The sequence below is a fragment of the Echeneis naucrates genome, chromosome 21, assembly GCF_900963305.1.
Source record: "Echeneis naucrates chromosome 21, fEcheNa1.1, whole genome shotgun sequence".
Taxonomy (NCBI): Eukaryota; Metazoa; Chordata; class Actinopteri; order Carangiformes; family Echeneidae; genus Echeneis; species Echeneis naucrates.
This window is the reverse complement of record NC_042531.1, coordinates 12,131,949-12,151,374: the sequence shown is the minus strand read 5'-3', so window position 1 is coordinate 12,151,374 and position 19,426 is coordinate 12,131,949. Positions and strand designations below refer to the sequence as shown.

The following is a 19,426-nucleotide window of genomic DNA, read 5'->3' as shown; positions in this document are numbered from 1 at the left end:
AGAAAAGGAAAGAAAAGCAGCTTGATCTCAGAAAGCAGACGGACGGAATAAATAAATACAACGGTCTCAGCTGCGCTGTATCCTTACATGGAGAGAGCTGCACACACTCACTGTTTATGTTGGGAGACTATACAGCAAGGCAGACGTCATGTTGGAATTTAGATGCTTCAACTCTCCCAAATCTATACTTTACACTTCATTGACCACTTAACCTACTTTCTGATCGAGAGGATAACAGTTTGCAGCTGTTTTCATTTAGTTATGTATCAATTTAACCGCACAGCCATTCATCACTATTTAATCCAAAGTAACAAGATTTCATATGGCGTGATAAAACGCTTAAGGACGATTTCATTCACGAACACTCAAAAACCTGTAGAATACGGAGCTGATCTAAAAAAAAAAAAAAAAAAACTTGCTAAAACCATTTGCTTGCGAACTGCTAAGATGTTTTTGAAAAATTTCAAACAGTGACGCTCACAGTACATTGTTTACATCCATGTTTAGATATCGCCAGTGTCATCATTCCATAATATGAAACCATAGTAGGTCAATTTTTACATTTTAAACGTTTAAAGGTAACCCAACTTTGATTCCATTTAATTTCCTGCTCATCACGGTTAAATCTGAATATGTCCCTGGGCCCGTGTAAGCCCTTTGGATCTCACTATAGATACTGCAGCATGATCTTAAGTCTCATCGCCAATCAATTTTTCATTGTCTCTTGAAGGACGTCTTTGCTCTCACACTCCGCAGATTATTACAAATGACCTGTCTGTCTTTTAACGCCTCTATGATTTTATTCATTTTTTTAATAGATCAAGGGCAGAGATGTGTCCTCTCTGCAGTAACTGGTGTGGAGTCACTCAGAGGACCCCATGGCTGGGATTTATGCTTCATTTAACTTTATAAGCATTTGTGAGTGTGTTCAGATATGAATTGGTGAAAACATTGAGGGAGGCACTCACAGACTGTGAAGTGTAGTACAGCAGCAATCAAGGTCTCATGACATTAAGAGGAATCTATGATGTTTTCACAGAGCTGCAGCTTTTTACCGTAATTGTCCATTCCTTTCAACGGCACAATACTTTACTAGAGAGGTTTACAATCATAATTTGTGTAATTACCATCTAGTGTAAGGGTTTCTTCCTCATGTCAATGAGAAAAAACATAGCTCAAATTTATTTTCATCACTTTATCCAAATTGATTAAAGGCATTGTGAAAATCAGAAAAGGTTTTTTAAAATATGCTGAAAAAAATGGCTAGAATACAGCAGGATGTAATATTGTACCTGAGGCTCAGGCATAATGTTATATATTTCAACTGCTCAACTCAAACTAAAGCGTTATGCAGTTATGCTCAAGAGGCAGAAATGTGAGAATATTTTGGGACTGGCCTTTTGAAGGCATCTGCCCTAGTTGAGAGGACTTTTAGCATGGCACTGTGCAACTATTCGCAGGAATGCGCATGTTTTCAAAGTTAAAGAACAGCAACTCCAGGAAGTCCCTCATCAGGGGCTCAATTAATGAGTTGCAGCAATACATCCATTGTCCTGATTATGGGGCGCTGCTGCTGGGGCTTATAGAGAACCTAAGTGTGTGTGCGTGTATGTTGGGGGGATGCATTTCTGAAGAGATGCTGAATGAGCAAGTAAGCGATTAACAAGGAGGCAGGCAGTGTAAGAGTTTTTCCCTTGAGCAGTGTGTTTTTAAACATCTACTGCATCCAGATGAACATTTGCAGGTCGGGGAGGTGTGCGCCTTAGTGCAACAAATTGTCATTTATGACTCAGCATATTTGAAGACTTCCAGTCTATTGTTGAATATTCATGGAGCTCATATCGGTCACAGTTGCACAGAATTTTACTTGAAACTTCTACCGAAGTAACAGCACCAACACCACAATAGGGACAACTGTGTAAATAAGTCCACAGCCCTGATGATGTCCTGTCTCTACTGTTTTTAGAATCTTTTGGAACATTATCAATTAATCAAAAGCAGTACTGCCTTTCAAAGTTTGATGATATATAGTAACATAACAGTTTTTAATATTTATTAGCATAAAGACTTTAAGCAGAAAACTTGAGTAATAACACAAAAATGTAATTAAGGATCTAAGGGGAAAAACACTCATCATGCAGATTCGCCTTTTGTCAGTGTTTCTACCTAACATATGGCACCAATAAATCTAATCCAGTCATTATTCCTAAAATCCTGTGTCATTTCATATGCTGAAAGTTATATTTGTTTCACAAAGGCAAGTGTGTTGGGACGTTACCTCATTCATCAAGAAACCTTGAGAATCCTGAAACATCTAATTACAGTTTTGCTGCATTAAAACAAATACATATAGAGGGCTGTCTGGCTGAAGTGCTGCCCGCATGTGGGGGGGTGGGGGGTGGTAGTCTGTAACCCAGAGCAGTACTTGAAATAGCCACCAGGGGGAGAACACAACCTGCCAAAAATATGTCAGTGAGGTCCCTTTCTATAATGGTTGATTATAGACGAACCCTAACCCTAACATGTTACTGCCTTTCATCTTTTAAACTTGTTATGCTTTATTGTGCTCATTTAGAACTTAATTTAAAAATTCCCTACAAGGACAGTGGTGACTTACTACAGTTCTGTTACATAGCAAGAAAGTCCTATTTGTAAATCACTACCATGCTTAATTTCAGGTGTTTTCCTGTTTGCATATGTTTATGTATGTGTTCCTTGCACAGCCTAGCACATGAAATGCAGTTGAAGTACGAACCCTAAATTGCTCATGTATCTGCTTTTGTGTTGATTTATCCACGGAAAGAGGCATCAGGCTTGAGCGAGCCCATGACCCTGGACAGGAGAAAATGGATGGATGTATTTCTCTACAGTCAAAAGTAAAAAGCAGAGGCCCCTCAGTGTTAATGCTAGCGTTCTGGCCTCCTCTGCAATTTTTTTTTACCCACATTATGCTGCTTGTCGATGCTGCTAGTTTTTCTACAATACATTTATCTATAATAGTTCATTTCATCTTACTTCACCTAAAAAGAGCAGCCTTTTTCATTTTTACCGTTAGCAGATGTTGCATGGACTAAATGCGGTGTGTTCTGCCTGCGCTATTCAAATTTGAGATGACCTGCTCAAAAAGCATATTAGCTGTATGCAATTCACTCAGTTTCAAAGGTTTGGTGTTCTATATAGTCTGCAAAAATCCTTTTTGGGTCAATTTTCTGCAGATGAAAGCAATGTGTCCAATGGTTTCATTACACTGAGCACCAAGCAGGAGAAAGACAACCCTTCTAATATCACCGGTTCATAGGAATTTCACACATTCATGCTTTGCAAAGTGCCTCAATTATTTGCTTTAGCAGAAATGTTAGAAACATTAAAAGCTTTAAAATTGGATAGAAAATTATATTCATGACTTTTATGAAAGGCTTTGTTTTTGTCATGATTCTTTCAAGCTAAAAATTGCACAATCTGCCAGTGCACTTGCAACTTTAGTGAAAGCGTTGACTCATTTTATACTAAAAATCAATAATTTCTTTAAGGATTATGAATTTTAGGCTTTTTGGAGACAAAATCATCCTGTAGGAGTTAGTGTATTGTTGTGAGAGGATAACTTGTCCTACAGAACAGAAGGTTCCTGTAATGTAAATATGTAAAATACATCTGAAACAAAGTAAAAATGCATATTTAAACTGCTGGTGACATGTCAGCCGTATCAATCCTTGACGTAGACATTCAGGCAATAGATTCTTAGAATTTTTGTGGGTTTTATCAAAACTATATGTGTGTGCCTCTATATTAAAAGAGACAAGGTGTGAAGAGAGCTGAGGCAAGATGAATCACGGTGAACTCTGTGCAACCTCTCAGTTCTTTGGAAGTTGGTTCTATACAGCAGCTCCCAACCATTGATATCAGCACTTCACCTCTTAAATAATTCAGAAGAAAATCACGCAGCTACCTGCTTCTCTGCAGATACTGTACTCTTGGTATTCGATTATGATGGGGAATAGCAGTGTTGCAAAACAATGCATGCACAAGTTAAGGTAGCGATGAATGTGAAAGAATACTAAAACCTAAACAGAGTAAACAGAAAGCAGGTAATGTACTTAGCGTTTGTGATTTTTTTTGACATAGAAAGGGAATAGATTTTATCCTTCAATGCTGCAAAGAATTTTTTTTTCAGTGTGCCCTTTGAAAAGACAGATTGCATTGCACAAACCCACAGGAATGAGGATGTGACATTGCAGACCAGCATCACATAAATTAATGGAAATCATTCATATTGGATGTATTTTGTTTTAATGTAATGCATGTTGGAAAGGGTTCAAAGGCATCTGACGCAGACCTTCAGGAAAATCTTTCGCACCGTGATCAGCTTTGGCATGTGGAAGAATTAGCATTAAGATAATATTACCATTGAAATGTTTTTAGAAGACTGAAGCCAAATCAGAAAAACTGCACTTGCTTAGGACACTGGACATTAAAATACCACCCCCACCCCAATCCCTTCCCAACTATGTGCATGTTTTTACTAGAGCTTCTTTCATCCCACAACATGCTTGAGAGATCTGGTGTCCCCTGAGATAAAACTGATCTCTTATGGACACGAAACAAGAGCTTGGGAGAAATATCAAACAGCATATCTGAATCTGGGAGCTGAGAAATAGGAAATCACTGGCTTTGTGTACCAAAAGTTAGCATGAACATGTGCCTAATGGGCTGCAAGTGATACCCCATTACTTTGGAGCATGGGCATGTTTCAAGATAGTGGCAGAGGCAACGAAGAAAACTGACTAATTACAGTTTGACAACATGATAGTTTTTCTCCATCTTTCAGCTGTATTATAAAGGGCCTCATCTTGAGAAAAGGGGTTGCAAAAAGAAGGAATGCATTCTCATAAATGCTCAGAACTCTCCAAAAAAATCAATACAATGAAATAGGCAGCTGAAAAAATTGCTGCAAGAGAACAAAAAATACTCATCTAAGACAGTATTAAAAAACAACCCTATGCTTTTGCTTCTGATTTATTTCATTTGATTAGAGTTGTCTAATCTCATGTCCTCCATGTGCTAGAGCCTCACACTGTGGAATGTGACGAGGAAGAGCGAGAGTTGCCCTTTAAAAAAATCTCTGCTTTGATGTTTTGCTGTACAGTGGGTAAGTAGATCATCTTCATAAAAACAGTCCTCCAGTTTAAAATTTGAGCACGGCATTGATGCAATTTGCAAAATTCACATGCAGTGCATGTATCCTGTATTTCCTTAGGCTGGATGCAAATTGTAAACATTATCTATTGTCGGACAAAGTTTAAAGGATTGTGCTTTTCAAAAAGATTCACCTACTACTGATGTTGATAAGATTTTTTAAATCGTTAATAAAATTCACCTTCGAGCTTGTCTTTTCTCCACCATTTGGTTTCAAAGACCAGGTTGCAAATAATAGAAGTTACAGTTAAAATAACTATTTTCAAACCAAATCTGAAAATCAAACAACTTTGACTTTTATTCAATCAATGTAAGGACATCAGAGATGCATTTTTATACAAACAAGAACATGGTCTTAATCCAGTACAGTTAAGATAAGACTTTTGTGTTTTTTTTTGTTTTTTTTTAAATCTAACAGCTGGTTCATAAGTCACCTCCATGTGAGATAAGGCCTTAACTTACTCCTTAGACTGTAGTGACTCGCATGACCAGCTCTCTTGTGCTATTACTGGGTTGGCTCCGAGCCTCTGGCTGCCTCAGGTGGCTGAGGAGGTGGAGGATATTGTAGGGACAGTGTTGGTCTGGCACTGTGGTGCCGCTGTCGGGATCCACATGTGTTCCCAGTCCTCCTGTAGCCATCACCACTGTAGTAGAAGTTGAGCCGGTGGCTGTGGAGGCTACCACCATCAGTGAGGAGGTGGAGGTGGACACTCCTACCCCAGTCTGATAGCCCTGGTTGGGCTGAGACACAGTCCTGTCCACAGTGGCATCCTTTAGGTCATCGCTGTCCATAGATTTATCATAGTTCAAGACCTTCCACTGCTGGTTCACAGCCTGCCAGCGGTGGAAGATACGAAAAACAGAGGGTCCCTCGTGGACAATTAGTGCTGTGGAAATCAGAGCATCAAACAGACTGTGTCACTGTCTTGCAATGGTCTAAATAACACCACAAAGCAATATATATCTCTGCAATGGTAGGTTCACTGTGTTAAAGCCTGCAGGGAGTACTGGCTGAGGGAGAAGTAGAACAGATCAACACATTTTGAAAGTATTGTGCTGTAACCCACTGATAAGATCTTTGATTCAGAAAATGGGAGACATGGAATAACTGTGTGATACAGCGATATTCACAATTTTTGGGCACTTCAGGATGACAGAAGTGATGCATTGGTTCTCTGAGGTTGTTCAATAACAAGTTATCACAGTTTTAAATTACTTATTGATTTGTGCTCAATGAAGTGTGAATATGAAAAATATCAACCAATCTGCAATAACAAATGCTAAGACCCTAAGATTTTTGTGGGTATTTTTTCATATTACACTCATGTGGAAGCAAATACTGAATGTGTAGCTTGCATTGCATTATGATATAATATATCATATGAAATATATCTCCATAGGTTTAGTGTGTATAAATAAAAAGTTAAAGTCTGGTTTAAACAATTTTTCACAGTGAGAGATCTCATGGTTAGATGCAATACGTTTACTGCAATACTTGCTAAATAGCCATTTAAAATAAGAGTTACCATTGTATATAGAAGCCATATTCATTATGGAGACAGCAAATGACAATTAAATTATTCTTTTTCAGTTATAGCTGCAATTTATTGTCCTCCGACTAGAGAGAAAGCACTTTCTCAATGGTGGATCTTAATTAATTCTGACCTCCAGAAAGCATCGATAAAATCATGTTTTTCTACCATGAGAACGTTGTAGGGAAGTGAGAGTCAGTTCTTGGCTCTTAAAATTCACCAGGTGACAAGTTAATCTGTGTAAAGCGCAGAGTTAATGACTCCACAGTCCATCTCTTCCACCGAACTGGAGACAACTGATCTCCTCTTCCTGTCATTCTGGTGTTTGCTGCAGTTGAGAGTTTTTTTTTTTTTTTTAATGAGAGATGATGTCATACAGTCATCCAAAAGGCCCCAGAGGACAGCAAGCTTACCGTAGATGCTACAAGTCTTGATTTGGTTACCCACACAAACTCACAAATGATATGTGAACGTGTTAGCAAACCTTTTCTCCCCCAGCTTGAGTTCAAAGTCTGCATGACTTTGGACCTGCTGCTTTTATTGTTAAGTGCTGTGCATTTTAAAGTACACAGTGACTAGCTTCAATGTATTACCTGTAATATTACAAAACTATTCATGATGAGTAATAATCAACTGAAATATAAGTGCCCATACACTCAACATTGATTTAAGGTTGTTGACTGTGGGATAGATTAATTGTAATAAATGTCAATAGTGCAAACTGCTAATGGCATTCACAATAATTTGTGCACAGCTGGTGGGATATAATTACCGACTCTGCTAAACAACTGTGGCATTGTGTTAGTTTTTGCCATTTGAATGGATAATGCCCCTCTGTGGCCAGACTTGTCTCACTCAACAAGTGTGAGATGGATGGACCTTAAATTAAATAGATAAATATATAAACGTGTTAAATGTGGCACCTCACCGATGCAGACGACATCCATGAATCCATACATGCCATAGCAGATCTGGAAAAGTAGATCTTGTCGTTGCCATTGAGCCGACGGGCTGAAAGACGACCACACCAGCCAGGAGATACTGGCCATCAGGAACAGGGAGCCCAAGATGGCTGCTGCTATTTGCACTTTCTCTATCACTGTCAGGGAGATGGCCTGCCACTACAAAAAGACACAGGCCAAAGTCATTCTTACTTCTTTGCATTTAAAATTATTTCCCTTTGAACACTCAAGAACGTTTCTGTGGGACAGAAATAAGAATATCACATGGAGATAAGGAGCAGTATCAAAAAACAAATGGAGACTAATATTGAAAGCAATCATCAATTAAACTGATTAATTAAAACCTCCAAACTCTTCCACCAAAGTCATAACTCCAGGGAATTTTAGAGCTGGCTTCAGGTATAGCGTGTGACAACACATAGACCTCTGTAAAGACACACAACAAACAAAAGAACTGAACCTGACTGGGACCTTTAATGTAAAGGGAAAAAATCTTCAACTCTTAGCTCATTTTCCAACATAATGAATCACATCAATATAAAGAAAGTATAACAAATGTCCAAGCTGGTTCATCACTTTATTATGACACCTGTAAACACTTACATTGCTCTCTGTGCTCGCTGCAGCATGTCTCTGTACTTGGTTTTGTTTTTGCAGCAGATGTGTTGGCAAAGTTTTTCTGTGTTTTGTCTATTTATGTGCGTTTTTGTATACTGCTGTGGACTGGCCTCTCTCGGCTACTTTTGTACAATAAAGTCAGAAAAAGTTCCAAAGATAAAAGCCTACACATGATACACATCAGTACTAAGTGGGAGAACATCAAAATAATGTGTGTCCACTCACTGTCTATGTCCTATCATATTCCCAAAGTTTTTGCTGTTTCATCCTAACCAGATTTTGATCGAAATCAAAAATGCATAAATGTATGAATCCCACAGGAGATGGCAAGAGCTCATCTCATCCAGTCCCCATTTTCGGATAATTCTCCTAATGAGAAGGCAAAGCACACATCTCAGTACTCTGCTAGTTTTTCATCTGTCTGTTAACTTCATCTCTGAATCTCACAGAGTTATATTAACTTATTCCTAATTCAACCTAAATCATTTTACATTGCTCATTGCGGGAACTGGGTTTCTTTCCATATTTTTCTAAAACCTAGACGATACCCTGTAAAGTAAATTGAGATAAAGTGATGTGGCAGTATTAGAGAAATAAATAAATAAATAAAGTGAATGAAATAAAACCTTCCCTCACAAATCTCTATATTCCTGCAGTGCTGTTCTCTACATCCATGGCTCACCTGAAGCGGGTTCTTAGTGCTGATGGCAATGACCTGATATTTATAGTAGCAGAGTTCACAGGCCCAGGACCCTCTCTCGCTGATCCATTTGATGAGGCAGGGTTGGTGGGTGCAGCGTACCGACCCGCTGCACCGACATGGGCTCAGCAGTTCTCCCTGCAGGAAAGAATCACAGCCAGTGACTACCAGCACCCCAGGACAAGGTAATCGAACTATTCACTTCATTTTTTTTAAATGTATGTTTGGAAGTTATTGTTCCTGTAAGTGGACATCTTGCTTGCACAGTGTGCTGCTGCTGCTGGTGAAACAAGAGTGTGCCTCCCTACTGAGCTGAGGTTTGGTGTAAATAGAAAAAAGGCACCATATTCACCCAGTCTGTGTTAAATTTGAAGCAAGAGCATACACAATTATATGAAACACAGATTAATTGTTATGTTTCATAATACTAGACTGTGGCCTCAGAGCAGAATACTGAAAATAGAAATCCAATAACCATCTGATAATCCCGAGTTCTGTCATTTTGTTACCAGCTACAGCTAATTTAATACTTTCATATTCAATACAGGCCGGTTTACTCTGTACCCACATTTACATTTCTTTGCAGTTCTCAGTGATTGGTTACAAATTTTCCAGAGTTGCATGCATGGTTACATAAACATGCACACACATACTCTCACATAGATTACATAGCATCACACATTTCTGTCAAAGGGGGAACGCAAAGTTGCAGAATAATGCACTATGAATATAATGTTACTGCAGCCCATACAGTGGGCAGCATACTTTTGCCCAGTAAGAAAGGTTCAGTTCCCGGATCTGGGCTTTTCTATATATGTTCTCTCTGTGCCTGCATGGGTTTCCTCCGGGTACTCTGGTTTTCCTCCTACCGTCCAAAGTTTGGGCTAACTGTGTGAGTGGTTGTGTGAGCTGGGATTGGCTCCAGCAGCCGCCGTGACCTGGAAACGGAAACGTGGTAGAATATAATTGAATGAATGAGATCCATACACTGAATTTTTTTTAGCGAAGCAAATACGGCAAAACGGGACCAAATTAAAATGCAAAAGGCATACTTTTCATCCCAGCTTCTATCTCTGTGTCTGCCCGATCTAAAGAGAAGAGATGTTGGTTGGTTGGTTGATAGGGTGTTAGAATAACTGAGGGCATTTGAGAACCCTTCTTTCTCCTTAGTAAAGATTCATGGTTTTACTGTGTGTTTCATATCCAAATCGCTTTTCTTTGACCTCAATGTAAAATACAAAGGACAGATGTGAAAGGGAATTCAACAAGACGTAGGTAAAAAAATACAGTGCTAAGCGTATACAACAGCACTTAGCATTCACTAAGGCTTTTATTATTATTATCATTTTCTTATATTTTATTATGATGATGTTATGGACTACAGGCCAGCCCAGGAGCAGGAAATTCAAGCAACTGAGAGGAAAGCAGACGTTTACTTCAACACTTCAGGGTGGTTGGAATAAGAATCTGTATTTGAGAAAGATTTAAACAGGACATTAAAATCATTTTGCTGGTTGACAAAAGTATAGCTGACTTGGGTCCCCTCCACCATATAAGCACTTGGCTAAATATTAATGGAAATTAGCATGTTACTCTTATTAGGTGAACGAGCCATTTTGTGTTTTCAGCTTATGCAGTAGGTATTATAGTGTTTCATATGCATCCTTGTCTCTTTTCAGCCTTTGGAGGGCTCAGAAATAAGCTTATGTGATGATACAAAACTCAAATTTGAATGGGGGCATCATAAGGATTTTAACACTACAGCTGAACCATATTCTTAGCCAGCCATTATTCTTAAACTACATTTGGCCTGAAGAACAAATGAGAGATTTATAAGCTTTCACCCTGGGCTCGGAGCTCATTAAATCACATCGCAAGTCTTGTCATATTGAATATATATGATGACTCAAAAGGTGCAGGCTTCTCACCCATTTTAAAGTCTGACCTGCACTTTAAGAAACTTGGATCTATTAAATTCAAAACAGGATCGTTCTGTATCTATGTTTTAATCTTAATGGGACTGAACAAAAAACATGTAGTGAATGGTAAAATAAGATAGCTACTCCATTCTGCTGCGGGAAAGCTCTCCACCTTTCAAAGCTGAGGCTCTTAGTATTCAGCATCCCCTGTCTGCCATGAGCATGGCACGGAGATTGGAGAAAGAAACACAAAATGCAGTGAGTCCCAAATAACTTCTGCACGGTGTCATTGTACTGACATCTCTTACAGACGGAGCAGCGCCGGTTCAGGAAAAGGGAGGGAAAGCGCTGGGAGATGGAGGAAAAAAGGCCGATCTACAGATGGCCAGGGTGGGAGTGTATTGGCAGGAGCACCAGAACACTTCTGCCGTGTCCAGTGGGACTCAGACCGCTCACGGTGAGTGGCATGATCATAGCCAAGAGCTGAAACCAAGATCATTCTAGTACAACTGAGGCAAGAAAGGGAACGAAAGACATCGATTAAAAACATGACATTGCAGCTCACGCAGTCACAAAGTGATCTCCTTTTGTTGATAAAAGAGCTATAATTAATTTAAAACAGCACAAAACAAATGCATTAAAAAAGATGATCAGTCTGATAGCTTTGGTCACACTAATCCATTTCTCTCTGCTAAATTATCCTAAAACCACTTCAGTGCACCCAATTTTCTCTTTAAAAAATTGGATCCACTCCCAAATGTATATAATGACATGAAGCCAAATTAGAGATGGCTATTCACATTTCTTAGGGGCCTGGAATCAATGCAAGTGAACTCTATTAACTCTGGGCGAAGGGAAATTGTGGTATAATAAACTAGCTCCCACAGAAAGTGAATGAAAGCGATTTTTACAATAGTCAGTAGCAATCAGGGAATAAGCATTTCTTTAATAACAACCTGCAATACTCCAGTTGTCGGAAAAATATCTCCATATGCACATGTGAACTATACACAACAAGTTAGAAGGGGAAAAACCTAATCTCTTAGAAATTCAATTGAAGCCCATTTAATTTCAAATGTATTTACCTATAATGACTGTTCATAAAACATATGTTGGGCGACGTTCCACTCATTGCTTATTTTATGGGGCCCATTAGGCCTCCAGTGGCAGTTAATGGGCCTTATTAGGTAACTGAATAAAAGGAGCAGCCAGTATTTATAATTTCAGTATATGAAGTCACAGATCCTGTCTATATACTTGTGCAAAGCCAAGAAAAAAAAAAAATCATCGGCTTATATAATTTGTTCATATCCCATTCGCAATTTTCAGAGGAGCCATGGAATACAGAAAGCATAGTACCTCACCACTACTAGAGACCATATAGAAAAAATTATGCCACTTGACCCCTCAAGGCTTCTCATTGTGCCGCAGACAAACACACTCTGCAAGTGCATTATCTCTGTTATGGTTTAGGACAGAAAGCTGGCATGTTTTTTTTAATCTAAATAGCAGGAGCTCCCATATTCCCAACATGCAGGCTGAAGTGAGGATGGAGCAGTAGCAGCATTAGCCCCAAAGGCCCCTTCAGCATAATAGTGCCTGACACTTCAGGAAAAGATCACTCAGTCACACAAGTATTCTGAGACTTTTCGATGTATATTACTTTCTAAATGCCACTGTTTGTGCACTGTAAGTTTATTTCCTGAGAATGATCAGAAGATACAAAATAGCAAAGGAATCACTTGTTTGTTGAGCGCTAAGGTTAAAATCAAGTCTGAAAGCATAAGCTTGAATAAATCAGATCCTCCACATAAGTCGCAGTCCCTGTAAAGTTTCTTGCTGACCTTCAACTAAACAGAACTGATAACTGGATTGAAAAATGTTTTTCAAATTGCCTGCATATACAGAAATGATGAATAACCTGAAGAATTCAGATAAGGACATGAATTTATGCTATTCAGTGCAATGCTGGCTTGGCTGTTCATTTTTCTTCATGTTGTTTGTGGGTGTCTGGAGACATACATTAATATCAACAATAGGCTGGTTTTTGGTTATTTTTCAAGTCTATCTTGATAAAACACCGAACATCCATATAAAGATTGAATTTATAGAGGTATATTGAGTTAACTGAGAGTCATCAGTCACTGTAATCATTACCCAGCCCACAGTGGTAATGAGATCGATGTATGTATCCTCGTACTGTTTCCTTTTTGAGTTGTGCAAAGGAGATAGTATCAGAAAGATAGCATTTCATAAGAAGAAATTCTGCTCTTCGCAAGAAATGACAAGCAAACTAGATACCACAAACAATGACTCTTTAAATTTATATTTGGGGATATGAGTGGCATAATGAGATAGATTTGGAAGTAAAGAGGCAAACGTAATGTTGAAAAGAGCAGGACCCCAAGAAAGTGGTATCAAAAACACTGGCATTTGATAACAGGCTTATTTCATTGTCAAAAGCGGCATTGAATCAGATTATCATAATCATTTTTAATTTTTTCTTTTTTACTTTGACACTTAAGCCCTCTTTTAGTGGAGGAAACTTGAGGAGATCTAAGTCTTGCTGTCCCTTCTTTACTATGTCGTGAGTATTTCAGCCGTGGGATGGAAGTGTTTTGAAGGGGGATTGTCAGATCAGATACCGGCTACCCTGGTCCATGTGACATCCTGGAGGCTAAGAGAGAATAGAATATAACTAATGTCCCCACTGCCTGTATCACACAGTGACACACAGACAGTCCACTCATCTCTCTTTTCAAATGGAGCCTCATTCCCCTTGTACCCATTTACACCTCAGCTGATCCATATCTGGACTTCACCCAAACCACCGGCAGGAGATGACAGGAGAAGGATGATAGATAAGAAGTTGAATAATTATAGGATGGCAAGAAATCAAATGCTATTGACTAGCTGCAATGTCCCCAGGAAGCATTGATGAGAGGTGCTGGAGGAGGCCATGGGAAATACTGCAAATTCTGAGCAGTGCTTTGTGTGCATTGCAGAGTAAAAAAAAAAAAAAAAAAAAAAGACAAACAAACAAAACACCCCCCCCCAAAAAAATAAAAAATAAAAAAAAATAAATGAAAAATCTCATAATCAGACCCCATGTCAATAATAATTACAAAGTGTGAGAACTGAGGTGGAAAGATGTGCAGAATGGCTGTTGGAGTAATTAGTTGATGAAACATAGAGAGATTATGGGCCATATACTGTGCAATGACCATGAAATGATGCACTAAATCTGCTGTTCGGGCAATTGGAAAGGCAACTACGAGTGCAGACTGCTGGATATAAAGTTATATTCTACACCTCAGCTGTTTTGTCTCACATTTATTTATAACCACCCTTCCTGCATTTCTATTGGTAAGGTATGACATATTTGTCGATGCGGTCTCAAAGGCTTTGTCAAACAGTAAAACTGATGCTTGCAAATTGTTGAGAGCCTGCTTTTCTCTTAAGGTTTAGTATTATTTATTGGTGCATATCATAGTCATCTTTGTTCACATCTGTCCACTCCAGACTGGTGTAGAGTGACATTATCATTAATACGGTCCAAAAAAGACAAGACACACAGTATGATTAACTTGAAAATGCTTCCCTTCTGTTCGTTGAACTTTTTTTTTTTCTTTTTCCAGGTGGTGCAGCAAAGTGCCTGGTATCATTTGATTTTATTTTTTTTTCCATGCATGTAATGACTCAATATGAATTCAAAGCTTTTGGATATAAAGAGTTGTTACTACATTGCTGTATATCCTCCACACTTGTCAGGCACAGAGACAAGGTCTTTCATTATCCTCCCACTACCAGCTATGGCTGTCTTTTCAAGCCATGCAAAAGGATGAGCAGGATGCAGTAAGATCTCATGCTCAGTGATGTTTCCACCTAAACAGGAAACAGGGAATGGAGGGTCTCACTAGAAAAGAAGTTTGACCAGTAAAGTTTATAATAGAGGCAATCTCAGGGAGGGATGATTCCTTAAGCTGCATCCTGTGTTCTATGCAGGAGGACAACAGTTGAATTATTTTCAACCAAACTCAACAAAAACAGATTCAGATGACTCCAAGAAGAAAAGGCCAGGGGAGGAGGGGTGACCTGAATGGGTGAATATTGCCTACATGACTTGACTTACATGCTCTGGTCCTTGGAAGCAGATCCTGCACACAGGTGTCCTGAAGCCACTTTCCGTGTAGCTGGTGAGGGAGAACCTCTCCTCCAGTTTGCCCTTCGAGCAGTCATCAGACGAGCTGCTGCAGCCGCGCAGGGCCGCCGACAGCTCCGCGGCATCAACCCAGCCAGCCACCGGTCGCTCTCCGCCCGGTGGCCCGGTGGCTCCCGCCGCCGGTAAGGCGGTTCGGTCCCCCGCTTGCTGGCGGCTCCGCGTCAACGTGTTGTTGTTGTCGGGGACGGTGACGCCTGTCTCATGGCTCTCCGTGGCTTGGCCGCTCATGGGGGTCAGCGGAGGCAGAGATGTCGGTGGTGCCGGTGGCCCGAGAAGGAGCACCCTCAGGTCACCGAGCAGGACGCAGCAGCGGCTCTTCAGCATGCCCTGGCTGCGCAGCATCAGGCTGTCTCCGGCCACGAACTCACAGCAGCACCACGCAAAGGTGCTGGAAGAAAACAGCTTGTACTGTGTGTGTCCCCTTCATAAGCAGTGGTGGGATGGGATACTGGGTGCAGGGAGCGCTTTTTTCTCCAGCGTGTGTTGTTCAAAGCCACCTTTTAGTTTTCTGATGCTCGAACTGAATATCTTCTATTGTCTTCCCGCAAGGATGTAAATCCAAAAGGCAAATAAATCCCATCGATGCAAACAAGTGTCTGAAGCCATTAAGTTCAATAAAGGGAAGAGCTAAAAGAGGAAAGTCAAATGTTAGATTGATAGGAATATGCATCCAAGTAATAAGGCTATGGCCCGCTCACTCAGCGTCCACTGTCATTTCATGGCCTTAATAGTCTGCATGCTCTGTACAACATAAACTATCCAGACAAGCTTCTCCCTCCAGATTCACAATGAGTGCGGAAAGCCAGAATCAAATCTGCCTCTTGGTACAATCGACTGAAATAGACTACAAAACAAAATGTCAGCGCTCAATCTTTAAATGCAAACATTACAACAACAACTAAAGACACGTTGTAAATCAGCCGAGGCTCCGATTACTGTCGATTGTCCTGCAAGGCTTTCAAGGCAAAACAAGTCAGTCGATGGCGTGCCATGTTAGGAAACGAAATCTGTCTTACCTGGCGAGCTACACCGTTTTCTATACGACTCACAGTTTCGGGATTTTTTTTTTCTCTCTTCGCAGATTTCCAGACAGACTGCAGGTCCCTGGCAAGTGTGAGCGAAGCTTACATCCCACAATTACGGAATTCCCACGTCCGAGGAACAAAGCCGATAGGTTTACATCCCTCGGTTAAAATCCAACACGACTGCCGGACTGTCCTGGTCTGTGCAAAAAAAGAGAAAGGATCTGTAACCCCGGATTCTCCTGCGATCATTGGCTGCTGAATCGGTGCTGCAGCTTCAGCACCATGATTCCTGGGACAGCTCCCAGACGCCACACGTCACCACCGCACAGTGATGCAAGCAGCCAACTCACTACAACTGTGCACACACACACACACACACACACACACACACACACACACAAAGACACAAACACACAAAGAAGTGGTTAATTTTCCACTGTGGGCCACACATCCATCAGTATGAAAGAACTTGCGGAATTAAAGTTGGCTTTTTTTCCAAAGGAGGACGTCTTTAACCTTTCATCATGCAGACATAAGAAAGAGTTGTAGCCATTATTATCAATAAATAAACAATCTAAGTAAAAGGCAATACATTGCAAATATAATTTATTCATAACAGCTCGGGCAAATAATATCCAAAACACATTGTTTGAACACAGCATTGAATGAAATGAATTTTCATGGCCTGAGAGGGAGGTTTATCTGTAAGTTTCCAGATTAATTGATTTGGTCTGTAGATGTCAGAAAACAGTACAAAAAGCCTAATGCTCAAAGCCAAGGTGGTTTCTTCATATTGCTTGTTTTGATAGTCAGTTTATTGACAGAAATACTCATGTATAAGAAACAGAAAGCCTACAGTGAAGTCATAACATTTTTGCACAAAACATGGCAAATTGCAAAGTCAATCATCTTTCTATTCAAATATTCGAAACAGAACAAAATATCATATAAAATATACAAATTTTGCCTTTCCAAGTCATGTATGATTGCATTGATGCTATGATTGTAGCTATATAAACAACATTTTAAATGGAGGAGTTATTCTGACTAATAGTTTATGACAATACATTGCATTGCATTGCATTATAAGGTTATTTGCTGAATTATACAATATAGAAGTTACGAAAGATGACCTGTCACTTCTAACTACAGCCGGCAAATAAATGTAAAGTTAATTAAAAATACAATATTTCCCTCTGTAATGTAGTAGAATACAAAGTAGCATATGATAGGTGCTTAGGTCAAAGTAATTTGGTGGATGTTAGCTATTAGTTAACTATTATCCAACAAGAATGATTTAACCTTAAGAGACTTTCCTTAAACACACGAAAGGAAAGGACGAATTATTTGGTGAAGCTAGACAGAAAAGACAGATACGGGGGACGGGGAATTTACTGTTGTGTCAAGGCCGGTCTGTGTAGTTTCGCTGAATAACTGAAATCAACAAACCAGCCAGCGGGTGGACTCTGACAGCACAAGCATGTTTTCTGTTTTGTCAGGACTTGGTGGTCAGGCTAGTGGACATGGGATTTGTATTTAATGGATTGCCAACAGTGAATTAACACATTTTCTGTTCTGCCAGGCAATTGACAGTAATTGTTTACACTGTATCAGGTCTAAAGCTGTCCCTGAAACTACTTAAAGTGGTGATTTTATGTAAATAAATAAATAAATTATGCAAACAAAGTAAATATTTAAATTGAAGTTACAAATAGGATTATGGAAGGTAGTAGTAGTAGTGTGAGCACAGTATGACAATGGAGGATGCTATTTTGACTCTAAATGTAGGTACAAAAGTAGTTAAAGGATTGGAAAAAAATATAGATATTGAAACAATGACAGGAGGTTAAAGAACCTTTAGAAGGCAAAAGTTCAGCTTTATGCTTTATGAGCGTCATGTTTCAGTTAGTAAATAGAACACATCAAAGATTACTACTAGTAGTCAATGCTGCTATACTGTTGGAAACAGTCAGCTCCAGTAATTTACTTGCCTGTGGAAAGGAGGGATATTAGGAAAGCTTGAAACGTTGTTCACCAAGAACTTCTAACATCTATTCTAAACATCTGTCTTAAATTTCCAGTGGCATGTAGAAAGAAGCCTTACAAGCTGCAGGTTTATTACAGTCCCAGCCATTCTGTGTCAAAGAGGGCAGGTGGAGACTCAGGAGCAAAGCAGAGGAGGCTGCCAAAGAGGGAGAACAAACAGCGTTGTCAGAAGAAGAGGATAGAGATGGGGGGTCGTGAAAAGGACTGGAAATCAGTATGCTGAGAGGATTTCAGATGAGCAGGTATCTATAGTAGCATATCATTTCAGATTTTTTTCAGCACGACACCACCTATTCAAAATTCAGTAATGCTGTTGTATAATAATATCTAATTACAGGCCAGAGTCATCTTACTGGCTACAGCTCTGCTGGAACACGACACAGGTCTGATGTTTGATATTTTATAAATGACAATGGCAACTGTTCTCCACCAGATCCTCCAGTTAGAGGTCAATGGTGTGTCCCACGTAAGTGGAAAGGGACTTCTATGAGCGATATGGAGCACTAAGACAATTTCGCCAGCTCGTTATCAATTGGTTACTCCGTCTGGAAAATATGTGAATGGTACCCAGGTGCATTTGGACAGTATTAAGGTTTAGAAATAACAGTATAATTTAAAGTACTAGTATAAACTTCCTTTTCCGCAGGTGAATAGAGCAGTAAGAAGAAAAATTTATCTTCTTTCTTCTTTTCTTTTCAACAGATTACATATATAATATTTGTATTATATTTATTTATTATTTTTGTTTTCTTATTTATGTGCATAATGGACCTTTGAATGAAATCTTGAAAATACAATTATTTCCTTACTTTTAAAACATAACCAATGAGACTGCTTTGTGCAATCTGTTTATATGCTAAACAAATAACAATCATTTGTGGCATGGTATGTGGTATTGTTTATTTCTTTTTTTGTTTGTTTGTTTTTTAATCGATGCACAGTTGAGTGTTGGCTGATGGGTCAGGCAGGGTCTGCATGTGGCATCGTGTGTGTGCATTGTAAATCTTCTTGCAAGTGACAGTCCTTTAGAGAGAATGTCTGAATTACATACACACTTTACACCAGGGGTCATCGACTCCGGTCCTGGAGGGCCACTGCCCTGCATGTTTTAGATGTTTCCTGCCCCAACACACCTGATTCAAATGATCAGCTTGTCATCGAGCTCTGCTGAGGTCTGATAAGGAGCCACTCATTTTAATCAGGTGGAGA

At 39.5% G+C, this 19,426-nt stretch overlaps 1 protein-coding gene across 1 annotated transcript; it reads right to left on the bottom strand.

Moving 5' to 3' along the window:
* Positions 1-5,658: 5,658 nt before the first annotated feature.
* marchf4b (membrane associated ring-CH-type finger 4b) lies at positions 5,659-15,488 on the bottom strand. The gene is made up of 4 exons (XM_029531021.1): positions 15,057-15,488; positions 8,988-9,143; positions 7,654-7,846; positions 5,659-6,080 (listed from the first exon to the last, which is right to left on the bottom strand). Exons 1-4 carry the CDS (start codon positions 15,486-15,488, stop codon positions 5,659-5,661), a joined length of 1,203 nt encoding a protein of 400 aa, XP_029386881.1.
* Between the last annotated feature and the right edge of the window lie 3,938 nt (positions 15,489-19,426).